This window comes from Heptranchias perlo, chromosome 23 (assembly GCF_035084215.1).
Source record: "Heptranchias perlo isolate sHepPer1 chromosome 23, sHepPer1.hap1, whole genome shotgun sequence".
Lineage (NCBI taxonomy): Eukaryota > Metazoa > Chordata > Chondrichthyes > Hexanchiformes > Hexanchidae > Heptranchias > Heptranchias perlo.
This window is the reverse complement of record NC_090347.1, coordinates 46,858,696-46,883,826: the sequence shown is the minus strand read 5'-3', so window position 1 is coordinate 46,883,826 and position 25,131 is coordinate 46,858,696. Positions and strand designations below refer to the sequence as shown.

At 47.5% G+C, this 25,131-nt stretch overlaps 1 protein-coding gene across 1 annotated transcript in view; it reads left to right on the top strand.

Annotated features, from left to right (window-relative positions):
• Nucleotides 1-25,131, top strand: part of LOC137341428 (small ubiquitin-related modifier 2) — a 107,020-nt gene that overhangs the window by 21,326 nt on the left and 60,563 nt on the right. Inside the window, exons 2-3 of the mRNA XM_068004542.1 lie at nucleotides 4,186-4,314; nucleotides 5,567-5,638. Coding sequence (XP_067860643.1) covers nucleotides 4,186-4,314; nucleotides 5,567-5,638 — 201 coding nt within the window. The remainder of the gene's footprint in view (nucleotides 1-4,185; nucleotides 4,315-5,566; nucleotides 5,639-25,131) is intronic.

Here is a 25,131-nt window from a genome sequence, read left to right as displayed (position 1 = left end):
AGTTTTCTTCCTCTTCCGAAGGTGCTGACCCTTGCTGGAAAGTGTGCCAGATTCCTTGCAATCCTCCAGTGTTCTTACACTGTAAATATCAGTCGGCTATTTTACAGTGAAAGACATCAAAGCTGAGCCTGATCTCGTCCAACATCCACACGAGTCACGGGATAGCAATGAGGAGCAGCAGCCTTGGGATGCTGAGGCGAGTTTGTGCCCCAACTGCTACCCTGATTGTCATCAGCTAATTGATTAGTGACTGAGAATTCAGTATGGAGCCTTCTGGTGTGTATGGCTCAGTCACGCACAGATTTTACCAATTGAGCTTTCACTTCTGCCTGTGATTATTCTCTACCCTCAGAAGATAAATTAAATTAGGAATGACCATGACTGTACGGATTATCCATTAAAATAAGTACGCTCAAAGGGCTAATTGATCAGTTTTGTTCCAAACGTGTAGGTTCTGGTCATTGCAGTGTTACAAATTACATAGAATGTACAGGACAGCAGCAGGCCATTTGGCCCAACAGCTCCGTGCCGGTGTTTATGCTCCACGTGAGCCTTTAGTGTGGGTTCCCAGTTCTGCCTTATTTGTATTTTATGCTCTGTTCAGAAAGATCCTGTTACCTGCATGCTTTCTGTCTGAATTAATACTGGGTATTTGGAGCAGAATGTGCAATATTGGTATGAGGTCCTTGCACATCATATTCAGCTTAATTTCCAGCCTGTTTGTGGGTTTATTGGGATTTTTTATTGAATTCAATTGAATTCTGGTTATGTCATATCCTGCTGCTGTAATTCTTCATGGTGCTCAACAGTTCTTGATTACAATCACCTTGGTCAAGTGGCAATACAACTGACACCCAGTGTTAATTTGGCAACAAAACAATGTTTGGTCTAGGTTAGAGTTACTAAGGGAGTCAATGACAAGTTTGTGATGTAATATGAGTTCTCCTCAAACCCTGTGATTGATTTACTGTAAATGCGGCCTGCTGTGTGTGCTGAACAAAAACAAGTTGAATTGGAGGAGTAAAGTTTTAAGAGTATTCGCTTCCTAGCATTGTGTGGCATGCAGCATTAGGATACTGACACATGCCCTTCAGTTCCTACATGTAGTTTTGTTCTGTGGATTATTTAGCATGGTAGTACTAATGTGCTTTAGGGAAAATGCCACTTAAAGCAATATGCTTGTATGAGGTACTTAATCATCTCTAATTGATCCCATCACTGATGCCACCAGTGCCTACCAGTACATTACTCCAGTGTTATACAGTGACAGACCTGTACCCACCAGTACTGCACCCCAGTATTATAGAGTGACAGACCTGCACCCCAGTATTATAGAGTGACAGACCTGCACCCCAGTATTATAGAGTGACAGACCTGCACCCCAGTATTATAGAGTGACAGACCTGCACCCCAGTATTATAGAGTGACAGACCTGCACCCCAGTATTATAGAGTGACAGACCTGCACCCCAGTATTATAGAGTGACAGACCTGCACCCCAGTATTATAGAGTGACAGACCTGCACCCCAGTATTATAGAGTGACAGACCTGCACCCCAGTATTATAGAGTGACAGACCTGCACCCCAGTATTATAGAGTGACAGACCTGCACCCCAGTATTATAGAGTGACAGACCTGCACCCCAGTATTATCGAGTGACAGACCTGCACCCCAGTATTATCGAGTGACAGACCTGCACCCCAGTATTATCGAGTGACAGACCTGCACCCCAGTATTATCGAGTGACAGACCTGCACCCCAGTATTATCGAGTGACAGACCTGCACCCCAGTATTATAGAGTGACAGACCTGCACCCCAGTATTATAGAGTGACAGACCTGCACCCCAGTATTATAGAGTGACAGACCTGCACCCCAGTATTATAGAGTGACAGACCTGCACCCCAGTATTATAGAGTGACAGACCTGCACCCCAGTATTATAGAGTGACAGACCTGCACCCCAGTATTATAGAGTGACAGACCTGCACCCCAGTATTATAGAGTGACAGACCTGCACCCCAGTATTATAGAGTGACAGACCTGCACCCCAGTATTATAGAGTGACAGACCTGCACCCCAGTATTATAGAGTGACAGACCTGCACCCCAGTATTATAGAGTGACAGACCTGCACCCCAGTATTATAGAGTGACAGACCTGCACCCCAGTATTATCGAGTGACAGACCTGCACCCCAGTATTATCGAGTGACAGACCTGCACCCCAGTATTATCGAGTGACAGACCTGCACCCCAGTATTATCGAGTGACAGACCTGCACCCCAGTATTATCGAGTGACAGACCTGCACCCCAGTATTATCGAGTGACAGACCTGCACCCCAGTATTATCGAGTGACAGACCTGCACCCCAGTATTATAGAGTGACAGACCTGCACCCCAGTATTATAGAGTGACAGACCTGCACCCCAGTATTATAGAGTGACAGACCTGCACCCCAGTATTATAGAGTGACAGACCTGCACCCCAGTATTATAGAGTGACAGACCTGCACCCCAGTATTATAGAGTGACAGACCTGCACCCCAGTATTATAGAGTGACAGACCTGCACCCCAGTATTATAGAGTGACAGACCTGCACCCCAGTATTATAGAGTGACAGACCTGCACCCCAGTATTATAGAGTGACAGACCTGCACCCCAGTATTATAGAGTGACAGACCTGCACCCCAGTATTATAGAGTGACAGACCTGCACCCACCAGTACAGCACCCCACTGTTACACAGCTCAACATGCTCTCTCCAGACCCAACCCAAGTTTGGACAAGACGCAATCTGTACTTGCAATAGCACTGGGTGCTTTTTAGATTTGAGATGGATGAAAATTTCACACAGCTGGCATAGTAAAATCTCTGGCAGAGATCTTGTAGAGTTATCTCTATGTTCTTGGGGTGGAGCCAAATATTTCCCCACAGGAAACGAGGGGGAAACATTGGACAAGTTATTGCTGTGTGACATTGTTATAAACTCTCTTGTGGCTGGTTACACAGCAGAACTCGGCAGAGGCCCGGGAAAGGGTTGGGGAATGGTGCATTTTATCAGGAATGCCGTCTTTCTCAGTCTTTTCCCTGCCCCCTGCAATTCCTACACCTCCAAATTTTTATGTTGGGGGGCAATACTTGATGTAGATGGTTTTGTACTCGATGAAATTAAAAATAAAGCTGTCTTCTATTTACTTGCAAGTCAATGTAAGCAAGTGTTTGTCGTTCAGTCATTTGACTCTCCTGTTATGTTTATCTTTCAGTTTTTAAGTGTCTGTTGGCTGATGACATTTCTTTTCCCCTTTTTCTCCTTCCCTTTCTCCTGAAGTCATTGACTCCTTTCAAGCGTGCAGTTCCCAACTGACCATTTTTCACACGTGACTCCACAGACAGTGAGAGTCGGGAGGTTTTCTGAGCGCAGGAGGCATCAGCCGAGCCAGATTCTGATATCTGCGCACGTACTTCCGGCAGGAGTCACTGGATCGTGATCAGGAGTGGGCACATAGGCTGATTATTTGTCTCTCTTCCCCTAAGCCAGGGTCACAAAGGCCAATTGCAGCACTTAAAATGTTTTTTGTTAAGAACAAAGCAGATTATCAGGCGATATGAGTTTGAATGTATGAAAGGGTGGGGCAGGTTGGATAGAAGCAGACTGTTTCCTGTAGTTGAGGGGTTTAGAACAAGGAGCCATAGAAGATTAAATGTCAGAGATTTAGAAAAAAGGGCAGGAGAAACATCTTCACACACAGTATTGTGGCTGTGGAATTTATTGTTAACATTGAAGATTAGATTTGATAGGTGGTTGAAGAGATATGGGAGCAGGACGGGTAAATGTGATTCAAACTATTTGCTTGTGTGGACGGTAAACGCCAACACGGACTGGTTGGGCCAAAAGGCCTGTTTCCTTGTTGTAACCTCGATCTATTTAACTGCCCACCCCAGCTGAGAGCAGCTGACTGAATGCTAACCCGGGATATGGTGTGACTGAGTTACACACTGGCTTTACCAGCTGAACCACTGGGGGCACTGGAGTTCAGTAATGTAATTGCGTTGATTTTACTGGTGTAGTAATCTATTTGGTTATCATTTCCAGTTTGGGAAGTGCCTGCTACCTGACTCTCCCATCTGTGAGAGTCCACTCGTGCTCATACCCACCTCATCCCATGGATTTCTTTTCTCCTCCACAGGATGTGCTGAAATCAGAAAACGACCATATTAACCTGAAGGTGGCAGGCCAAGATGGTTCTGTTGTGCAGTTCAAAATCAAGAAGCATACGCCTCTAAGCAAACTGATGAAAGCGTACTGTGAACGCCAGGTACGAGAGCTTGAGTTGCAGTGTACAAATCTGGGAGGCTTGTATCATTGGAGACAGACTTGAAGCTGCATTCCACGTCCCCACGGTATAGTGAACATTGTCCATGAACCGGAGGGCGAAATCAGCCCTGTGCTGTGAGCAACTTTTAAAAACGTTGCTGTGAGCTTATATCTGGCTCAGTGGTAAAGACCCTGTTAAATGTGGAGTCAAGCCAGTCTGTGGCCCCTGTACAATGTTCATGTTGCTTGTCAGTTGATTCAGAATTCATTATTGATTATGGGGGTTTTAGTACCAATCAGTGAGATAAATGAAGCCAGTTCTATGGCTGTTATTGGCTCATTGGGCAAGTACACCCCATACTTAAGACGCATGGTAGAAGGACACAGGTTTGAACATCAAGCTCTGCTGAATTAACTGATCTCAGCTGAGATGATGAAGTCAATGAAAAGGAGTGAAATGTAGTATTCTCGATTAAACAAAAATATGTTCCAATCGACCTCAGTGCTCCTGGTTTAGACCAGGGAGAAATCAGCCAGGAGTTTTGCCCCATATCACTGCTAGTGACCTGTGCTGTAAAATGTCTTTGTGAGTGGACTTTGGATAAGAACAGGATGGAGTATGATTGTAATATGATTGAGTGGTCACTGCCGATATTCACCACTGGACTCGTACATGAGGAACGGTCACTGCTGGCAACTCTTGGAGCCATGACCCAGGCAGACCCCACTGCTTTGGGGGGGACGGGGCATATTTATAAAACGAAAAACTATCCTGTTAGCTCACTTTTGGATAATAAATTATTTCTTAATACCCACGCTGTTTTCATCTGCTTCCTGTCACAAACCTATTTCCTCGTACTTGTTGATTACTGCAATAATCTCAGCAAGAGCCAAGTGACCCATTCCCGGGCCGTTGCCAGTGAGCTGCCGCACAGAGATGTGCCAGCAAAGCTCACTAATTCTCCCTCTTAACCCATCCCCACCATCCCTGTGGGGAAATGCCTTCTCTAGACAGCATAGATGAAATTGTAATTCCTTTGTGTGGAGAACAGCAGACAGTCACACTGTGTCACAGAGCATCAAGTACACTCTGCTCCTGGGACACCGATCACCTAGTTATTCAGAAGCTGTGGTTTGTGATTCTCCTGGTTCCTGGACCCACAATCAGTTCATGATGTATCACATTGTTTGGTGTTAAAGCTGCTGATTGCTGCACATTTTCTTGCTTCTCAAATCCTGTTTTCTATTTCCAGGGTTTGGCAATTCGACAGATAAGATTCCGGTTTGATGGACAGCCGATTAATGAAACAGACACACCTGCACAGGTATGACCTGTCTCTGGCACAAGGATCCACAGTAGAAGAATGTAGAAGCCTGGGGGCGGGCAGTGGTAACACTTCCAGGTTTGGTCAACCCCATGTTGGGTGAATGCCTTTAATTTAGTAATATATTGTCACAGCTGTAGGACTGAGCTGACCTGTGCCTCTGCTCTGTGGGTCGATGGGTAGCTTGCTCCTTCGTGCCATTCGCCCACCACTGCAACTGGTGAAATGCTGTCCAGGCAGGATATTCCTGTCCCATTTTACTCCATTGCCCATCGCTGGAAGACCACCCCATAACAGCCAGTCCCAGAGGTCGAGGAGCATGGTAATTACCTGCTCTCAGTTGGAGAATGCTTTTTGGGGGCTGATGAGAGTAAACCGATACCGTGAGGTACTTTTGCTGGAGTATGGTGACTGTAGGGCAGCGGTACGAGCTGTTGCTGTGATAAGATACTGGCGACCAGTGGGTAGTAGGTGGACATTCAGACTCACCTACTGTGTTGGGCAAAGCTATGTCCAGTGTTATAAAATCACTCATTCAGTAAATACATTGGCTGGATTGTACTGAGCCATACAGACAAGAATAGTCCCAGGTTCAGTCTCGGGTCTCTACTTAGTTAGCCTGAGAGAGAAAGCGACAAAATAAAATCTGTAACTACAGACATAAGAAAGAGAGAGAATAAAATCTGTAACTACAGATGGAGAGGGAGAAAATAAAATCCATAACAACCGATGGAGAGAGAGACAAAATAAATTCTGTAACTACAGATGGAGAGAGACAGAGAAAATAATATCCTCAACTACTGAGGGAGAGAGATGGAAAATAAAATTTGTAACTACAGACGGAGAGAGAGATGAATAAAATCTTTAACGACAACCGCAAGAGAGAGAATAAAATCTGTAACTACAGATGGGGAGAGAGAGAGAGAAACAAAATAAAATCTGTGGTTACAGACTGAGAGAAAATAAAATCCATTACTACAGACGGAAAGAGATAGAAAATAAAATCTCTTAACTAGTGAGGGAGAGAGAGAGACAGACAAAATGAAATCTGCAACTACAGACGGAGAGAGAGAAAATAAAATCCGTAACAACAGATGGGGAGATAGAGAGCGAGCAATTAAATTCTGAAACTACTGAGGGAGAGAGGGGAAATGTAATCCATAACTGCAGACAGGGAAAGAAATAGAAAATGAAATCTGTAACTACAGAGGGAGAAAAATAAAAGCCATATCTACTGAGGGAGAGAGAAATTAAAATCTATAACTACAGATGGGGAAAGAGAGAAAATAAAATCTATGTACAGACTGAGAAAATAGAATCTGTAACTGGAAGGACAGTGTGGAACCTGTAACTGGAGGGACAGTGTGGAACCTGTAACTGGAGGGACAGTGTGGAACCTGTAACTGGAGGGACAGTGTGGAACCTGTAACTGGAGGGACAGTGTGGAACCTGTAACTGGAGGGACAGTGTGGAATCTGTAACTGGAAGGACAGTGTGGAACCTGTAACTGGAGGGACAGTGTGGAACCTGTAACTGGAGGGACAGTGTGGAACCTGTAACTGGAGGGACAGTGTGGAACCTGTAACTGGAGGGACAGTGTGGAACCTGTAACTGGAGGGACAGTGTGGAACCTGTAACTGGAGGGACAGTGTGGAATCTGTAACTGGAGGGACAGTGTGGAACCTGTAACTGGAGGGACAGTGTGGAATCTGTAACTGGAGGGACAGTGTGGAATCTGTAACTGGAGGGACAGTGTGGAATCTGTAACTGGAGGGACAGTGTGGAACCTGTAACTGGAGGGACAGTGTGGAATCTGTAACTGGAGGGACAGTGTGGAATCTGTAACTGGAGGGACAGTGTGGAATCTGTAACTGGAGGGACAGTGTGGAATCTGTAACTGGAGGGACAGTGTGGAACCTGTAACTGGAGGGACAGTGTGGAACCTGTAACTGGAGGGACAGTGTGGAACCTGTAACTGGAAGGACAGTGTGGAATCTGTAACTGGAGGGACAGTGTGGAACCTGTAACTGGAGGGACAGTGTGGAACCTGTAACTGGAGGGACAGTGTGGAACCTGTAACTGGAGGGACAGTGTGGAACCTGTAACTGGAGGGACAGTGTGGAACCTGTAACTGGAGGGACAGTGTGGAACCTGTAACTGGAGGGACAGTGTGGAACCTGTAACTGGAGGGACAGTGTGGAACCTGTAACTGGAGGGACAGTGTGGAATCTGTAACTGGAGGGACAGTGTGGAACCTGTAACTGGAAGGACAGTGTGGAATCTGTAACTGGAGGGACAGTGTGGAACCTGTAACTGGAGGGACAGTGTGGAACCTGTAACTGGAGGGACAGTGTGGAACCTGTAACTGGAGGGACAGTGTGGAACCTGTAACTGGAGGGACAGTGTGGAACCTGTAACTGGAGGGACAGTGTGGAACCTGTAACTGGAGGGACAGTGTGGAACCTGTAACTGGAGGGACAGTGTGGAACCTGTAACTGGAGGGACAGTGTGGAATCTGTAACTGGAGGGACAGTGTGGAACCTGTAACTGGAGGGACAGTGTGGAACCTGTAACTGGAGGGACAGTGTGGAATCTGTAACTGGAGGGACAGTGTGGAACCTGTAACTGGAGGGACAGTGTGGAATCTGTAACTGGAAGGACAGTGTGGAATCTGTAACTGGAGGGACAGTGTGGAACCTGTAACTGGAGGGACAGTGTGGAACCTGTAACTGGAGGGACAGTGTGGAACCTGTAACTGGAGGGACAGTGTGGAATCTGTAACTGGAAGGACAGTGTGGAATCTGTAACTGGAGGGACAGTGTGGAACCTGTAACTGGAGGGACAGTGTGGAACCTGTAACTGGAGGGACAGTGTGGAACCTGTAACTGGAGGGACAGTGTGGAACCTGTAACTGGAGGGACAGTGTGGAACCTGTAACTGGAGGGACAGTGTGGAACCTGTAACTGGAGGGACAGTGTGGAACCTGTAACTGGAGGGACAGTGTGGAACCTGTAACTGGAGGGACAGTGTGGAACCTGTAACTGGAGGGACAGTGTGGAATCTGTAACTGGAGGGACAGTGTGGAACCTGTAACTGGAGGGACAGTGTGGAACCTGTAACTGGAGGGACAGTGTGGAATCTGTAACTGGAGGGACAGTGTGGAATCTGTAACAGGAGGGACAGTGTGGAATCTGTAACTGGAGGGACAGTGTGGAACCTGTAACTGGAGGGACAGTGTGGAATCTGTAACTGGAGGGACAGTGTGGAACCTGTAACTGGAGGGACAGTGTGGAATCTGTAACTGGAGGGACAGTGTGGAACCTGTAACTGGAGGGACAGTGTGGAATCTGTAACTGGAGGGACAGTGTGGAACCTGTAACTGGAAGGACAGTGTGGAACCTGTAACTGGAAGGACAGTGTGGAACCTGTAACTGGAGGGACAGTGTGGAACCTGTAACTGGAGGGACAGTGTGGAACCTGTAACTGGAGGGACAGTGTGGAACCTGTAACTGGAGGGACAGTGTGGAACCTGTAACTGGAGGGACAGTGTGGAACCTGTAACTGGAGGGACAGTGTGGAACCTGTAACTGGAGGGACAGTGTGGAACCTGTAACTGGAGGGACAGTGTGGAATCTGTAACTGGAGGGACAGTGTGGAATCTGTAACTGGAAGGACAGTGTGGAATCTGTAACTGGAGGGACAGTGTGGAATCTGTAACTGGAGGGACAGTGTGGAACCTGTAACTGGAGGGACAGTGTGGAACCTGTAACTGGAGGGACAGTGTGGAACCTGTAACTGGAGGGACAGTGTGGAACCTGCAACTGGAGGGACAGTGTGGAATCTGTAACTGGAGGGACAGTGTGGAATCTGTAACTGGAGGGACAGTGTGGAACCTGTAACTGGAGGGACAGTGTGGAACCTGTAACTGGAGGGACAGTGTGGAATCTGTAACTGGAGGGACAGTGTGGAACCTGTAACTGGAGGGACAGTGTGGAATCTGTAACTGGAGGGACAGTGTGGAATCTGTAACTGGAGGGACAGTGTGGAACCTGTAACTGGAGGGACAGTGTGGAACCTGTAACTGGAGGGACAGTGTGGAACCTGTAACTGGAAGGACAGTGTGGAATCTGTAACTGGAGGGACAGTGTGGAATCTGTAACTGGAGGGACAGTGTGGAATCTGTAACTGGAGGGACAGTGTGGAATCTGTAACTGGAGGGACAGTGTGGAATCTGTAACTGGAGGGACAGTGTGGAATCTGTAACTGGAGGGACAGTGTGGAATCTGTAACTGGAGGGACAGTGTGGAATCTGTAACTGGAGGGACAGTGTGGAACCTGTAACTGGAGGGACAGTGTGGAACCTGTAACTGGAGGGACAGTGTGGAACCTGTAACTGGAGGGACAGTGTGGAATCTGTAACTGGAAGGACAGTGTGGAATCTGTAACTGGAGGGACAGTGTGGAATCTGTAACTGGAGGGACAGTGTGGAATCTGTAACTGGAGGGACAGTGTGGAACCTGTAACTGGAGGGACAGTGTGGAATCTGTAACTGGAGGGACAGTGTGGAATCTGTAACTGGAGGGACAGTGTGGAATCTGTAACTGGAGGGACAGTGTGGAACCTGTAACTGGAGGGACAGTGTGGAATCTGTAACTGGAGGGACAGTGTGGAACCTGTAACTGGAAGGACAGTGTGGAATCTGTAACTGGAGGGACAGTGTGGAATCTGTAACTGGAGGGACAGTGTGGAACCTGTAACTGGAGGGACAGTGTGGAATCTGTAACTGGAGGGACAGTGTGGAATCTGTAACTGGAGGGACAGTGTGGAATCTGTAACTGGAGGGACAGTGTGGAACCTGTAACTGGAGGGACAGTGTGGAACCTGTAACTGGAGGGACAGTGTGGAATCTGTAACTGGAGGGACAGTGTGGAACCTGTAACTGGAGGGACAGTGTGGAACCTGTAACTGGAGGGACAGTGTGGAACCTGTAACTGGAGGGACAGTGTGGAACCTGTAACTGGAGGGACAGTGTGGAATCTGTAACTGGAGGGACAGTGTGGAACCTGTAACTGGAGGGACAGTGTGGAACCTGTAACTGGAGGGACAGTGTGGAACCTGTAACTGGAGGGACAGTGTGGAACCTGTAACTGGAGGGACAGTGTGGAACCTGTAACTGGAGGGACAGTGTGGAACCTGTAACTGGAGGGACAGTGTGGAACCTGTAACTGGAGGGACAGTGTGGAACCTGTAACTGGAGGGACAGTGTGGAACCTGTAACTGGAGGGACAGTGTGGAACCTGTAACTGGAGGGACAGTGTGGAACCTGTAACTGGAGGGACAGTGTGGAATCTGTAACTGGAGGGACAGTGTGGAACCTGTAACTGGAGGGACAGTGTGGAATCTGTAACTGGAGGGACAGTGTGGAACCTGTAACTGGAGGGACAGTGTGGAACCTGTAACTGGAGGGACAGTGTGGAATCTGTAACTGGAGGGACAGTGTGGAATCTGTAACTGGAGGGACAGTGTGGAACCTGTAACTGGAGGGACAGTGTGGAATCTGTAACTGGAGGGACAGTGTGGAATCTGTAACTGGAGGGACAGTGTGGAATCTGTAACTGGAGGGACAGTGTGGAATCTGTAACTGGAGGGACAGTGTGGAATCTGTAACTGGAGGGACAGTGTGGAATCTGTAACTGGAGGGACAGTGTGGAACCTGTAACTGGAGGGACAGTGTGGAATCTGTAACTGGAGGGACAGTGTGGAATCTGTAACTGGAGGGACAGTGTGGAATCTGTAACTGGAGGGACAGTGTGGAATCTGTAACTGGAGGGACAGTGTGGAACCTGTAACTGGAGGGACAGTGTGGAACCTGTAACTGGAGGGACAGTGTGGAACCTGTAACTGGAGGGACAGTGTGGAACCTGTAACTGGAGGGACAGTGTGGAATCTGTAACTGGAGGGACAGTGTGGAACCTGTAACTGGAGGGACAGTGTGGAATCTGTAACTGGAGGGACAGTGTGGAACCTGTAACTGGAGGGACAGTGTGGAATCTGTAACTGGAGGGACAGTGTGGAACCTGTAACTGGAGGGACAGTGTGGAATCTGTAACTGGAGGGACAGTGTGGAACCTGTAACTGGAGGGACAGTGTGGAACCTGTAACTGGAGGGACAGTGTGGAATCTGTAACTGGAGGGACAGTGTGGAACCTGTAACTGGAAGGACAGTGTGGAACCTGTAACTGGAGGGACAGTGTGGAATCTGTAACTGGAGGGACAGTGTGGAACCTGTAACTGGAGGGACAGTGTGGAATCTGTAACTGGAGGGACAGTGTGGAATCTGTAACTGGAGGGACAGTGTGGAACCTGTAACTGGAGGGACAGTGTGGAACCTGTAACTGGAGGGACAGTGTGGAACCTGTAACTGGAGGGACAGTGTGGAACCTGTAACTGGAGGGACAGTGTGGAACCTGTAACTGGAGGGACAGTGTGGAACCTGTAACTGGAGGGACAGTGTGGAATCTGTAACTGGAGGGACAGTGTGGAATCTGCAACTGGAAGGACAGTGTGGAATCTGCAACTGGAAGGACAGTGTGGAATCTGTAACTGGAGGGACAGTGTGGAATCTGTAACTGGAAGGACAGTGTGGAATCTGTAACTGGAGGGACAGTGTGGAACCTGCAACTGGAGGGACAGTGTGGAATCTGCAACTGGAAGGACAGTGTGGAATCTGCAACTGGAGGGACAGTGTGGAACCTGTAACTGGAGGGACAGTGTGGAATCTGTAACTGGAGGGACAGTGTGGAACCTGTAACTGGAGGGACAGTGTGGAACCTGCAACTGGAGGGACAGTGTGGAACCTGTAACTGGAGGGACAGTGTGGAACCTGTAACTGGAAGGACAGTGTGGAATCTGCAACTGGAGGGACAGTGTGGAACCTGTAACTGGAGGGACAGTGTGGAACCTGTAACTGGAGGGACAGTGTGGAACCTGTAACTGGAGGGACAGTGTGGAACCTGTAACTGGAGGGACAGTGTGGAACCTGTAACTGGAGGGACAGTGTGGAACCTGTAACTGGAGGGACAGTGTGGAATCTGCAACTGGAGGGACAGTGTGGAACCTGTAACTGGAGGGACAGTGTGGAATCTGTAACTGGAGGGACAGTGTGGAACCTGTAACTGGAGGGACAGTGTGGAACCTGTAACTGGAGGGACAGTGTGGAACCTGTAACTGGAGGGACAGTGTGGAACCTGTAACTGGAGGGACAGTGTGGAACCTGTAACTGGAGGGACAGTGTGGAACCTGTAACTGGAGGGACAGTGTGGAACCTGTAACTGGAGGGACAGTGTGGAACCTGTAACTGGAGGGACAGTGTGGAACCTGTAACTGGAGGGACAGTGTGGAACCTGTAACTGGAGGGACAGTGTGGAACCTGTAACTGGAGGGACAGTGTGGAACCTGTAACTGGAGGGACAGTGTGGAACCTGTAACTGGAGGGACAGTGTGGAATCTGCAACTGGAGGGACAGTGTGGAACCTGTAACTGGAGGGACAGTGTGGAATCTGTAACTGGAGGGACAGTGTGGAACCTGTAACTGGAGGGACAGTGTGGAACCTGTAACTGGAGGGACAGTGTGGAACCTGTAACTGGAAGGACAGTGTGGAACCTGTAACTGGAGGGACAGTGTGGAACCTGTAACTGGAGGGACAGTGTGGAACCTGTAACTGGAGGGACAGTGTGGAACCTGTAACTGGAGGGACAGTGTGGAACCTGTAACTGGAGGGACAGTGTGGAACCTGTAACTGGAGGGACAGTGTGGAACCTGTAACTGGAGGGACAGTGTGGAACCTGTAACTGGAGGGACAGTGTGGAACCTGTAACTGGAGGGACAGTGTGGAACCTGTAACTGGAGGGACAGTGTGGAACCTGTAACTGGAGGGACAGTGTGAAATCTGTAACTGGAGGGACAGTGTGGAATCTGTAACTGGAGGGACAGTGTGGAACCTGTAACTGGAGGGACAGTGTGGAACCTGTAACTGGAAGGACAGTGTGGAACCTGTAACTGGAGGGACAGTGTGGAATCTGTAACTGGAGGGACAGTGTGGAATCTGTAACTGGAGGGACAGTGTGGAATCTGTAACTGGAGGGACAGTGTGGAACCTGTAACTGGAGGGACAGTGTGGAACCTGTAACTGGAAGGACAGTGTGGAACCTGTAACTGGAGGGACAGTGTGGAATCTGTAACTGGAGGGACAGTGTGGAATCTGTAACTGGAAGGACAGTGTGGAACCTGTAACTGGAGGGACAGTGTGGAATCTCCAACTGGAGGGACAGTGTGGAACCTGTAACTGGAGGGACAGTGTGGAACCTGTAACTGGAGGGACAGTGTGGAATCTGTAACTGGAGGGACAGTGTGGAACCTGTAACTGGAGGGACAGTGTGGAACCTGTAACTGGAGGGACAGTGTGGAACCTGTAACTGGAGGGACAGTGTGGAACCTGTAACTGGAGGGACAGTGTGGAACCTGTAACTGGAAGGACAGTGTGGAACCTGTAACTGGAGGGACAGTGTGGAATCTGTAACTGGAGGGACAGTGTGGAATCTGTAACTGGAGGGACAGTGTGGAATCTGTAACTGGAAGGACAGTGTGGAACCTGTAACTGGAGGGACAGTGTGGAATCTCCAACTGGAGGGACAGTGTGGAACCTGTAACTGGAGGGACAGTGTGGAACCTGTAACTGGAGGGACAGTGTGGAATCTGTAACTGGAGGGACAGTGTGGAATCTGTAACTGGAGGGACAGTGTGGAACCTGTAACTGGAGGGACAGTGTGGAACCTGTAACTGGAGGGACAGTGTGGAATCTCCAACTGGAGGGACAGTGTGGAATCTCCAACTGGAGGGACAGTGTGGAACCTGTAACTGGAAGGACAGTGTGGAATCTGTAACTGGAGGGACAGTGTGGAATCTCCAACTGGAGGGACAGTGTGGAACCTGTAACTGGAAGGACAGTGTGGAATCTGTAACTGGAGGGACAGTGTGGAATCTCCAACTGGAGGGACAGTGTGGAACCTGTAACTGGAGGGACAGTGTGGAACCTGTAACTGGAAGGACAGTGTGGAACCTGTAACTGGAGGGACAGTGTGGAACCTGTAACTGGAGGGACAGTGTGGAACCTGTAACTGGAGGGACAGTGTGGAATCTGTAACTGGAGGGACAGTGTGGAACCTGTAACTGGAGGGACAGTGTGGAACCTGTAACTGGAAGGACAGTGTGGAATCTGTAACTGGAGGGACAGTGTGGAATCTGTAACTGGAGGGACAGTGTGGAATCTGTAACTGGAGGGACAGTGTGGAATCTGTAACTGGAGGGACAGTGTGGAACCTGTAACTGGAGGGACAGTGTGGAACCTGTAACTGGAGGGACAGTGTGGAACCTGTAACTGGAGGGACAGTGTGGAACCTGTAACTGGAGGGACAGTGTGGAACCTGTAACTGGAGGGACAGTGTGGAACCTGTAACTGGAGGGACAGTGTGGAACCTGTAACTGGAGGGACAGTGTGGAACCTGTAACTGGAGGGACAGTGTGGAACCTGTAACTGGAGGGACAGTGTGGAACCTGTAACTGGAGGGACAGTGTGGAACCTGTAACTGGAGGGACAGTGTGGAACCTGTAACTGGAGGGACAGTGTGGAACCTGTAACTGGAGGGACAGTGTGGAACCTGTAACTGGAGGGACAGTGTGGAACCTGTAACTGGAGGGACAGTGTGGAACCTGTAACTGGAGGGACAGTGTGGAACCTGTAACTGGAGGGACAGTGTGGAATCTGTAACTGGAGGGACAGTGTGGAACCTGAAACTGGAGGGACAGTGTGGAACCTGTAACTGGAGGGACAGTGTGGAATCTGTAACTGGAAGGACAGTGTGGAACCTGTAACTGGAGGGACAGTGTGGAATCTGTAACTGGAGGGACAGTGTGGAACCTGTAACTGGAGGGACAGTGTGGAATCTGTAACTGGAGGGACAGTGTGGAACCTGTAACTGGAGGGACAGTGTGGAATCTGTAACTGGAGGGACAGTGTGGAATCTGGAACTGGAGGGACAGTGTGGAATCTGTAACTGGAGGGACAGTGTGGAATCTGTAACTGGAGGGACAGTGTGGAATCTGTAACTGGAAGGACAGTGTGGAACCTGTAACTGGAGGGACAGTGTAGAATCTCCAACTGGAGGGACAGTGTGGAATCTCCAACTGGAGGGACAGTGTGGAATCTCCAACTGGAGGGACAGTGTGGAATCTCCAACTGGAGGGACAGTGTGGAATCTCCAACTGGAGGGACAGTGTGGAATCTGCAACTGGAGGGACAGTGTGGAATCTCCAACTGGAGGGACAGTGTGGAATCTCCAACTGGAGGGACAGTGTGGAATCTCCAACTGGAGGGACAGTGTGGAATCTGTAACTGGAGGGACAGTGTGGAACCTGTAACTGGAGGGACAGTGTGGAACCTGTAACTGGAGGGACAGTGTGGAACCTGTAACTGGAGGGACAGTGTGGAACCTGTAACTGGAGGGACAGTGTGGAACCTGTAACTGGAGGGACAGTGTGGAACCTGTAACTGGAGGGACAGTGTGGAATCTGTAACTGGAGGGACAGTGTGGAACCTGTAACTGGAGGGACAGTGTGGAACCTGTAACTGGAGGGACAGTGTGGAACCTGCAACTGGAGGGACAGTGTGGAACCTGCAACTGGAGGGACAGTGTGGAACCTGCAACTGGAGGGACAGTGTGGAACCTGTAACTGGAGGGACAGTGTGGAACGTGTAACTGGAAGGACAGTGTGGAACCTGTAACTGGAGGGACAGTGTGGAACCTGTAACTGGAGGGACAGTGTGGAATCTGTAACTGGAGGGACAGTGTGGAATCTGTAACTGGAGGGACAGTGTGGAATCTGTAACTGGAGGGACAGTGTGGAATCTGCAACTGGAGGGACAGTGTGGAATCTGTAACTGGAGGGACAGTGTGGAATCTGCAACTGGAGGGACAGTGTGGAATCTGTAACTGGAGGGACAGTGTGGAATCTGCAACTGGAGGGACAGTGTGGAATCTGTAACTGGAGGGACAGTGTGGAACCTGTAACTGGAGGGACAGTGTGGAACCTGTAACTGGAGGGACAGTGTGGAACCTGCAACTGGAGGGACAGTGTGGAACCTGTAACTGGAGGGACAGTGTGGAACCTGTAACTGGAGGGACAGTGTGGAACCTGCAACTGGAGGGACAGTGTGGAACCTGTAACTGGAGGGACAGTGTGGAACGTGTAACTGGAAGGACAGTGTGGAACCTGTAACTGGAGGGACAATGTGGAATCTGTAACTGGAGGGACAGTGTGGAACGTGTAACTGGAAGGACAGTGTGGAATCTGTAACTGGAGGGACAGTGTGGAACCTGTAACTGGAAGGACAGTGTGGAACCTGTAACTGGAGGGACAGTGTGGAATCTGTAACTGGAGGGACAGTGTGGAACCTGCAACTGGAGGGACAGTGTGGAACCTGCAACTGGAGGGACAGTGTGGAACCTGCAACTGGAGGGACAGTGTGGAACCTGTAACTGGATGGACAGTGTGGAACCTGCAACTGGAGGGACAGTGTGGAACCTGCAACTGGAGGGACAGTGTGGAACCTGTAACTGGAGGGACAGTGTGGAACGTGTAACTGGAAGGACAGTGTGGAACCTGTAACTGGAGGGACAGTGTGGAATCTGTAACTGGAGGGACAGTGTGGAACGTGTAACTGGAAGGACAGTGTGGAACCTGTAACTGGAGGGACAGTGTGGAACCTGTAACTGGAGGGACAGTGTGGAACCTGTAACTGGAGGGACAGTGTGGAACCTGTAACTGGAGGGACAGTGTGGAATCTGTAACTGGAGGGACAGTGTGGAACCTGTAACTGGAGGGACAGTGTGGAACCTGTAACTGGAGGGACAGTGTGGAACGTGTAACTGGAAGGACAGTGTGGAACCTGTAACTGGAGGGACAGTGTGGAATCTGTAACTGGAGGGACAGTGTGGAATCTCCAACTGGAGGGACAGTGTGGAATCTCCAACTGGAGGGACAGTGTGGAATCTCCAACTGGAGGGACAGTGTGGAATCTGTAACTGGAGGGACAGTGTGGAATCTCCAACTGGAGGGACAGTGTGGAATCTGTAACTGGAGGGACAGTGTGGAATCTGTAACTGGAGGGACAGTGTGGAATCTCCAACTGGAGGGACAGTGTGGAATCTCCAACTGGAGGGACAGTGTGGAATCTCCAACTGGAGGGACAGTGTGGAATCTCCAACTGGAGGGACAGTGTGGAATCTCCAACTGGAGGGACAGTGTGGAATCTCCAACTGGAGGGACAGTGTGGAATCTGTAACTGGAGGGACAGTGTGGAATCTGTAACTGGAAGGACAGTGTGGAATCTGTAACTGGAGAGACAGTGTGGAATCTGTAACTGGAGGGACAGTGTGCAAAATCTTTGACGACAGAGAGACAGAGACAGTAAAATCTGTGACGAGAGAGAGAGACAGTAAAATCTGTGACGAGAGAGAGAGACAGTAAAATCTGTGACGAGAGAGAGAGACAGTAAAATCTGTGACGAGAGAGAGAGACAGTAAAATCTGTGACGAGAGAGTGAGACAGTAAAATCTGTGACGAGAGAGAGAGACAGTAAAATCTGTGACGAGAGAGTGAGACAGTAAAATCTGTGACGAGAGAGAGAGACAGTAAAATCTGTGACGAGAGAGAGACAGCAAAATCTGTGACGAGAGAGAGACAGTAAAATCTGTGACGAGAGAGAGAGACAGTAAAATCTGTGACGAGAGAGAGACAGTAAAATCTGTGACGAGAGAGAGACAGTAAAATCTGTGACGAGAGAGAGACAGTAAAATCTGTGACGAGAGAGAGACAGTAAAATCTGTGACTAGAGAGAGACAGTAAAATCTGTGACGAGAGAGAGAGACAGTAAAATCTGTGAAGAGAGAGAGAGACAGTAAAATCTGTGAAGAGAGAGAGAGACAGTTAAATCTGTGAAGAGAGAGAGAGACATTTAAATCTGTGACGAGAGAGAGAGACAGTAAAATCTGTGACGAGAGAGAGAGACAGTAAAATCTGTGACGAGAGAGTGAGACAGTAAAATCTGTGACGAGAGAGAGAGACAGTAAAATCTGTGACGAGAGAGTGAGACAGTAAAATCTGTGACGAGAGAGAGAGACAGTAAAATCTGTGACGAGAGAGAGAGACAGTAAAATCTGTGACGAGAGAGAGACAGTAAAATCTGTGACGAGAGAGAGACAGTAAAATCTGTGACGAGAGAGAGACAGTAAAATCTGTGACGAGAGAGAGACAGTAAAATCTGTGACGAGAGAGAGACAGTAAAATCTGTGACGAGAGAGAGACAGTAAAATCTGTGACGAGAGAGAGACAGTAAAATCTGTGACGAGAGAGAGACAGTAAAATCTGTGACGAGAGAGAGACAGTAAAATCTGTGACGAGAGAGAGAGACAGTAAAATCTGTGAAGAGAGAGAGAGACAGTAAAATCTGTGAAGAGAGAGAGAGACAGTTAAATCTGTGAAGAGAGAGAGAGAGAGAGAGAGACAGTAAAATCTGTGACGCGAGAGAGACAGTAAAATCTGTGACGCGAGAGAGACAGTAAAATCTGTGACGAGAGAGAGAGAGTGTAAAATCTGTGACGAGAGAGAGAGAGAGACAGTAAAATCTGTGACGAGAGAGAGACAGTAAAATCTGTGACGAGAGAGAGACAGTAAAATCTGTGACGAGAGAGAGACAGTAAAATCTGTGACAGAGAGAGAGAGACAGTAAAATCTTTGACGAGAGAGAGAGACAGTAAAATCTGTGACGAGAGAGAGAGAGAGAGACAGTAAAATCTGTGACGAGAGAGAGAGAGACAGTAAAATCTGTGACGAGAGAGAGAGAGACAGTAAAATCTGTGACGAGAGAGAGAGCGAGAGACAGTAAAATCTGTGACGAGAGAGAGAGCGAGAGACAGTAAAATCTGTGACGAGAGAGAGACAGTAAAATCTGTGACGAGAGAGAGACAGTAAAATCTGTGACGAGAGAGAGACAGTAAAATCTGTGACAGAGAGAGAGAGACAGTAAAATCTTTGACGAGAGAGAGAGAGAGTAAAATCTGTGACGAGAGACAGAGACAGTAAAATCTGTGACGAGAGAGAGAGAGAGAGACAGTAAAATCTGTGACGAGAGAGAGAGACAGTAAAATCTGTGAAGAGAGAGAGAGACAGTAAAATCTGTGAAGAGAGAGACAGTAAAATCTGTGAAGAGAGAGACAGTAAAATCTGTGAAGAGAGAGACAGTAAAATCTGTGAAGAGAGAGAGAGAGACAGTAAAATCTGTGACGAGAGAGAGAGACAGTAAAATCTGTGACGAGAGAGAGACAGTAAAATCTGTGACGAGAGAGAGACAGTAAAATCTGTGACGAGAGAGAGACAGTAAAATCTGTGACGAGAGAGAGACAGTAAAATCTGTGACGAGAGAGAGACAGTAAAATCTGTGACGAGAGAGAGACAGTAAAATCTGTGACGAGAGAGAGACAGTAAAATCTGTGACGAGAGAGAGACAGTAAAATCTGTGACGAGAGAGAGACAGTAAAATCTGTGACGAGAGAGAGACAGTAAAATCTGTGAAGAGAGAGAGAGACAGTAAAATCTGTGAAGAGAGAGAGAGACAGTAAAATCTGTGAAGAGAGAGAGAGACAGTTAAATCTGTGAAGAGAGAGAGAGAGACAGTAAAATCTGTGACGCGAGAGAGAGAGTGTAAAATCTGTGACGAGAGAGAGAGACAGTAAAATCTGTGACGAGAGAGAGACAGTAAAATCTGTGACGAGAGAGAGACAGTAAAATCTGTGACAGAGAGAGAGAGACAGTAAAATCTTTGACGAGAGAGAGAGACAGTAAAATCTGTGACGAGAGAGAGAGAGAGAGAGACAGTAAAATCTGTGACGAGAGAGAGAGAGACAGTAAAATCTGTGACGAGAGAGAGAGAGACAGTAAAATCTGTGACGAGGGAGAGAGAGACAGTAAAATCTGTGACGAGAGAGAGAGCGAGAGACATTTAAATCTGTGACGAGAGAGAGACAGTAAAATCTTTGACGAGAGAGAGACAGTAAAATCTGCGACGAGAGAGAGACAGTAAAATCTGTGACGAGAGAGACAGTAAAATCTGTGACGAGAGAGACAGTAAAATCTGTGACGAGAGAGACAGTAAAATCTGTGACGAGAGAGACAGTAAAATCTGTGACGAGAGAGACAGTAAAATCTGTGACGAGAGAGACAGTAAAATCTGTGACGAGAGAGACAGAGACAGTAAAATCTGTGACGAGAGCGAGAGACATTTAAATCTGTGACGAGAGAGAGAGACAGTAAAATCTGTGACGAGAGAGAGAGACAGTAAAATCTGTGACGAGAGAGAGAGACAGTAAAATCTGTGACGAGAGAGAGAGACAGTAAAATCTGTGACGAGAGAGAGACAGCAAAATCTGTGACGAGAGAGAGACAGTAAAATCTGTGACGAGAGAGAGAGACAGTAAAATCTGTGACGAGAGAGAGACAGTAAAATCTGTGACGAGAGAGAGACAGTAAAATCTGTGACGAGAGAGAGACAGTAAAATCTGTGACGAGAGAGAGACAGTAAAATCTGTGACGAGAGAGAGACAGTAAAATCTGTGACGAGAGAGAGAGACAGTAAAATCTGTGAAGAGAGAGAGAGACAGTAAAATCTGTGAAGAGAGAGAGAGACAGTTAAATCTGTGAAGAGAGAGAGAGACAGTTAAATCTGTGAAGAGAGAGAGAGAGAGAGAGACAGTAAAATCTGTGACGCGAGAGAGAGACAGTAAAATCTGTGACGAGAGAGAGAGAGTGTAAAATCTGTGACGAGAGAGAGAGAGACAGTAAAATCTGTGACGAGAGAGAGACAGTAAAATCTGTGACGAGAGAGAGACAGTAAAATCTGTGACGAGAGAGAGACAGTAAAATCTGTGACGAGAGAGAGAGAGAGAGACAGTAAAATCTGTGACGAGAGAGAGAGAGACAGTAAAATCTGTGACGAGAGAGAGAGAGACAGTAAAATCTGTGACGAGGGAGAGAGAGACAGTAAAATCTGTGACGAGAGAGAGAGCGAGAGACAGTAAAATCTGTGACGAGAGAGAGACAGTAAAATCTGTGACGAGAGAGAGACAGTAAAATCTGTGACGAGAGAGAGACAGTAAAATCTGTGACAGAGAGAGAGAGACAGTAAAATCTTTGACGAGAGAGAGAGACAGTAAAATCTGTGACGAGAGAGAGAGACAGACAGTAAAATCTGTGACGAGAGAGAGAGAGACAGTAAAATCTGTGACGAGAGAGAGAGAGACAGTAAAATCTGTGACGAGGGAGAGAGAGACAGTAAAATCTGTGACGAGAGAGAGAGCGAGAGACATTTAAATCTGTGACGAGAGAGAGAGACAGTAAAATCTGTGACGAGAGAGAGAAAGAGACAGTAAAATCTGTGACGAGAGAGAGAAAGAGACATTAAAATCTGTGACGAGAGAGAGACAGTAAAATCTGTGACGAGAGAGAGAGACAGTAAAATCTGTGACGAGAGAGAGAAAGAGACAGTAAAATCTGTGACGAGAGAGAGAGACAGTAAAATCTGTGACGAGAGAGAGACAGTAAAATCTGTGACGAGAGAGAGACAGTAAAATCTGTGACGAGAGAGAGACAGTAAAATCTGTGACGAGAGAGAGACAGTAAAATCTGTGACGAGAGAGAGACAGTAAAATCTGTGACGAGAGAGAGACAGTAAAATCTGTGACGAGAGAGACAGTAAAATCTGTGACGAGAGAGACAGTAAAATCTGTGACGAGAGAGACAGTAAAATCTGTGACGAGAGAGACAGTAAAATCTGTGACGAGAGAGACAGTAAAATCTGTGACGAGAGAGACAGAGACAGTAAAATCTGTGACGAGAGAGAGAGACATTTAAATCTGTGACGAGAGAGAGAGACAGTAAAATCTGTGACGAGAGAGAGAGACAGTAAAATCTGTGACGAGAGAGAGAGACAGTAAAATCTGTGACGAGAGAGAGAGACAGTAAAATCTGTGACGAGAGAGAGACAGCAAAATCTGTGACGAGAGAGAGACAGTAAAATCTGTGACGAGAGAGAGACAGTAAAATCTGTGACGAGAGAGAGACAGTAAAATCTGTGAAGAGAGAGAGAGACAGTAAAATCTGTGAAGAGAGAGAGAGACAGTAAAATCTGTGAAGAGAGAGAGAGACAGTTAAATCTGTGAAGAGAGAGAGAGAGAGAGAGACAGTAAAATCTGTGACGCGAGAGAGAGACAGTAAAATCTGTGACGAGAGAGAGAGAGTGTAAAATCTGTGACGAGAGAGAGAGAGAGACAGTAAAATCTGTGACGAGAGAGAGACAGTAAAATCTGTGACGAGAGAGAGACAGTAAAATCTGTGACAGAGAGAGAGAGAGACAGTAAAATCTTTGACGAGAGAGAGAGACAGTAAAATCTGTGACGAGAGAGAGAGAGAGAGAGACAGTGAAATCTGTGACGAGAGAGAGAGAGACAGTAAAATCTGTGACGAGAGAGAGAGAGACAGTAAAATCTGTGACGAGGGAGAGAGAGACAGTAAAATCTGTGACGAGAGAGAGAGCGAGAGACAGTAAAATCTGTGACGAGAGAGAGACAGTAAAATCTGTGACGAGAGAGAGACAGTAAAATCTGTGACAGAGAGAGAGAGACAGTAAAATCTGTGACAGAGAGAGAGAGACAGTAAAATCTTTGACGAGAGAGAGAGAGACAGTAAAATCTGTGACGAGAGAGAGACAGTAAAATCTGTGACGAGAGAGAGACAGTAAAATCTGTGACGAGAGAGAGAGAGACAGTAAAATCTGTGACGAGAGAGAGAGAGACAGTAAAATCTGTGACGAGGGAGAGAGAGACAGTAAAATCTGTGACGAGAGAGAGAGCGAGAGACATTTAAATCTGTGACGAGAGAGAGAGACAGTAAAATCTGTGACGAGAGAGACAGTAAAATCTGTGACGAGAGAGAGACAGTAAAATCTGTGACGAGAGAGAGACAGTAAAATCTGTGACGAGAGAGAGACAGTAAAATCTGTGACGAGAGAGAGACAGTAAAATCTGTGACGAGAGAGACAGTAAAATCTGTGACGAGAGAGACAGTAAAATCTGTGACGAGAGAGAGAGTAAAATCTGTGACGAGAGAGACAGTAAAATCTGTGACGAGAGAGACAGTAAAATCTGTGACGAGAGAGACAGTAAAATCTGTGACGAGAGAGACAGTAAAATCTGTGACGAGAGAGACAGTAAAATCTGTGACGAGAGAGACAGTAAAATCTGTGACGAGAGAGACAGTAAAATCTGTGACGAGAGAGACAGTAAAATCTGTGACGAGAGAGACAGAGACAGTAAAATCTGTGACGAGAGCGAGAGACATTTAAATCTGTGACGAGAGAGAGAGACAGTAAAATCTGTGACGAGAGAGAGAGACAGTAAAATCTGTGACGAGAGAGAGAGACAGTAAAATCTGTGACGAGAGAGAGAGACAGTAAAATCTGTGACGAGAGAGAGACAGCAAAATCTGTGACGAGAGAGAGACAGCAAAATCTGTGACGAGAGAGAGACAGTAAAATCTGTGACGAGAGAGACAGTAAAATCTGTGACGAGAGAGAGAGACAGTAAAATCTGTGACGAGAGAGAGAGACAGTAAAATCTGTGACGAGAGAGAGAGACAGTAAAATCTGTGACGAGAGAGAGAGACAGTAAAATCTGTGACGAGAGAGAGAGACAGTAAAATCTGTGACGAGAGAGAGAGACAGTAAAATCTGTGACCAGAGAGAGACAGACAGTAAGATCTGTGACGGGAGAGAGAGAGAGAGACAGCAAAATCTGTGACGGGGGAAGTGAGAGAGAGAGAGACAGTAAAATCTGTGACGAGAGAGAGAGACAGTAAAATCTGTGACGAGAGAGAGAGACTGTAAAATCTGTGACGAGAGAGAGAGAGAGACAGCAAAATCTGTGACGGGGGAAGTGAGAGAGAGAGAGACAGTAAAATCTGTGACGAGAGAGAGAGACAGTAAAATCTGTGACGAGAGAGAGAGACAGTAAAATCTGTGACGAGAGAGAGAGACAGTAAAATCTGTGACGAGAGAGAGAGACAGTAAAATCTGTGACGAGAGAGAGAGACTGTAAAATCTGTGACGAGAGTGACCGTAAAATCTGTGACGAGAGAGAGAGACAGTAAAATCTGTGACGAGAGAGAGAGACAGTAAAATCTGTGACGAGAGAGGGAGAGAGACAGTAAAATCTGTGACGAGAGAGAGAGAGACAGTAAAATCTGTGACGAGAAAGAGACAGTAAAATCTGTGACGAGAGAGACAGTAAAATCTGTGACGAGAGAGAGAGAGACAGTAAAATCTGTG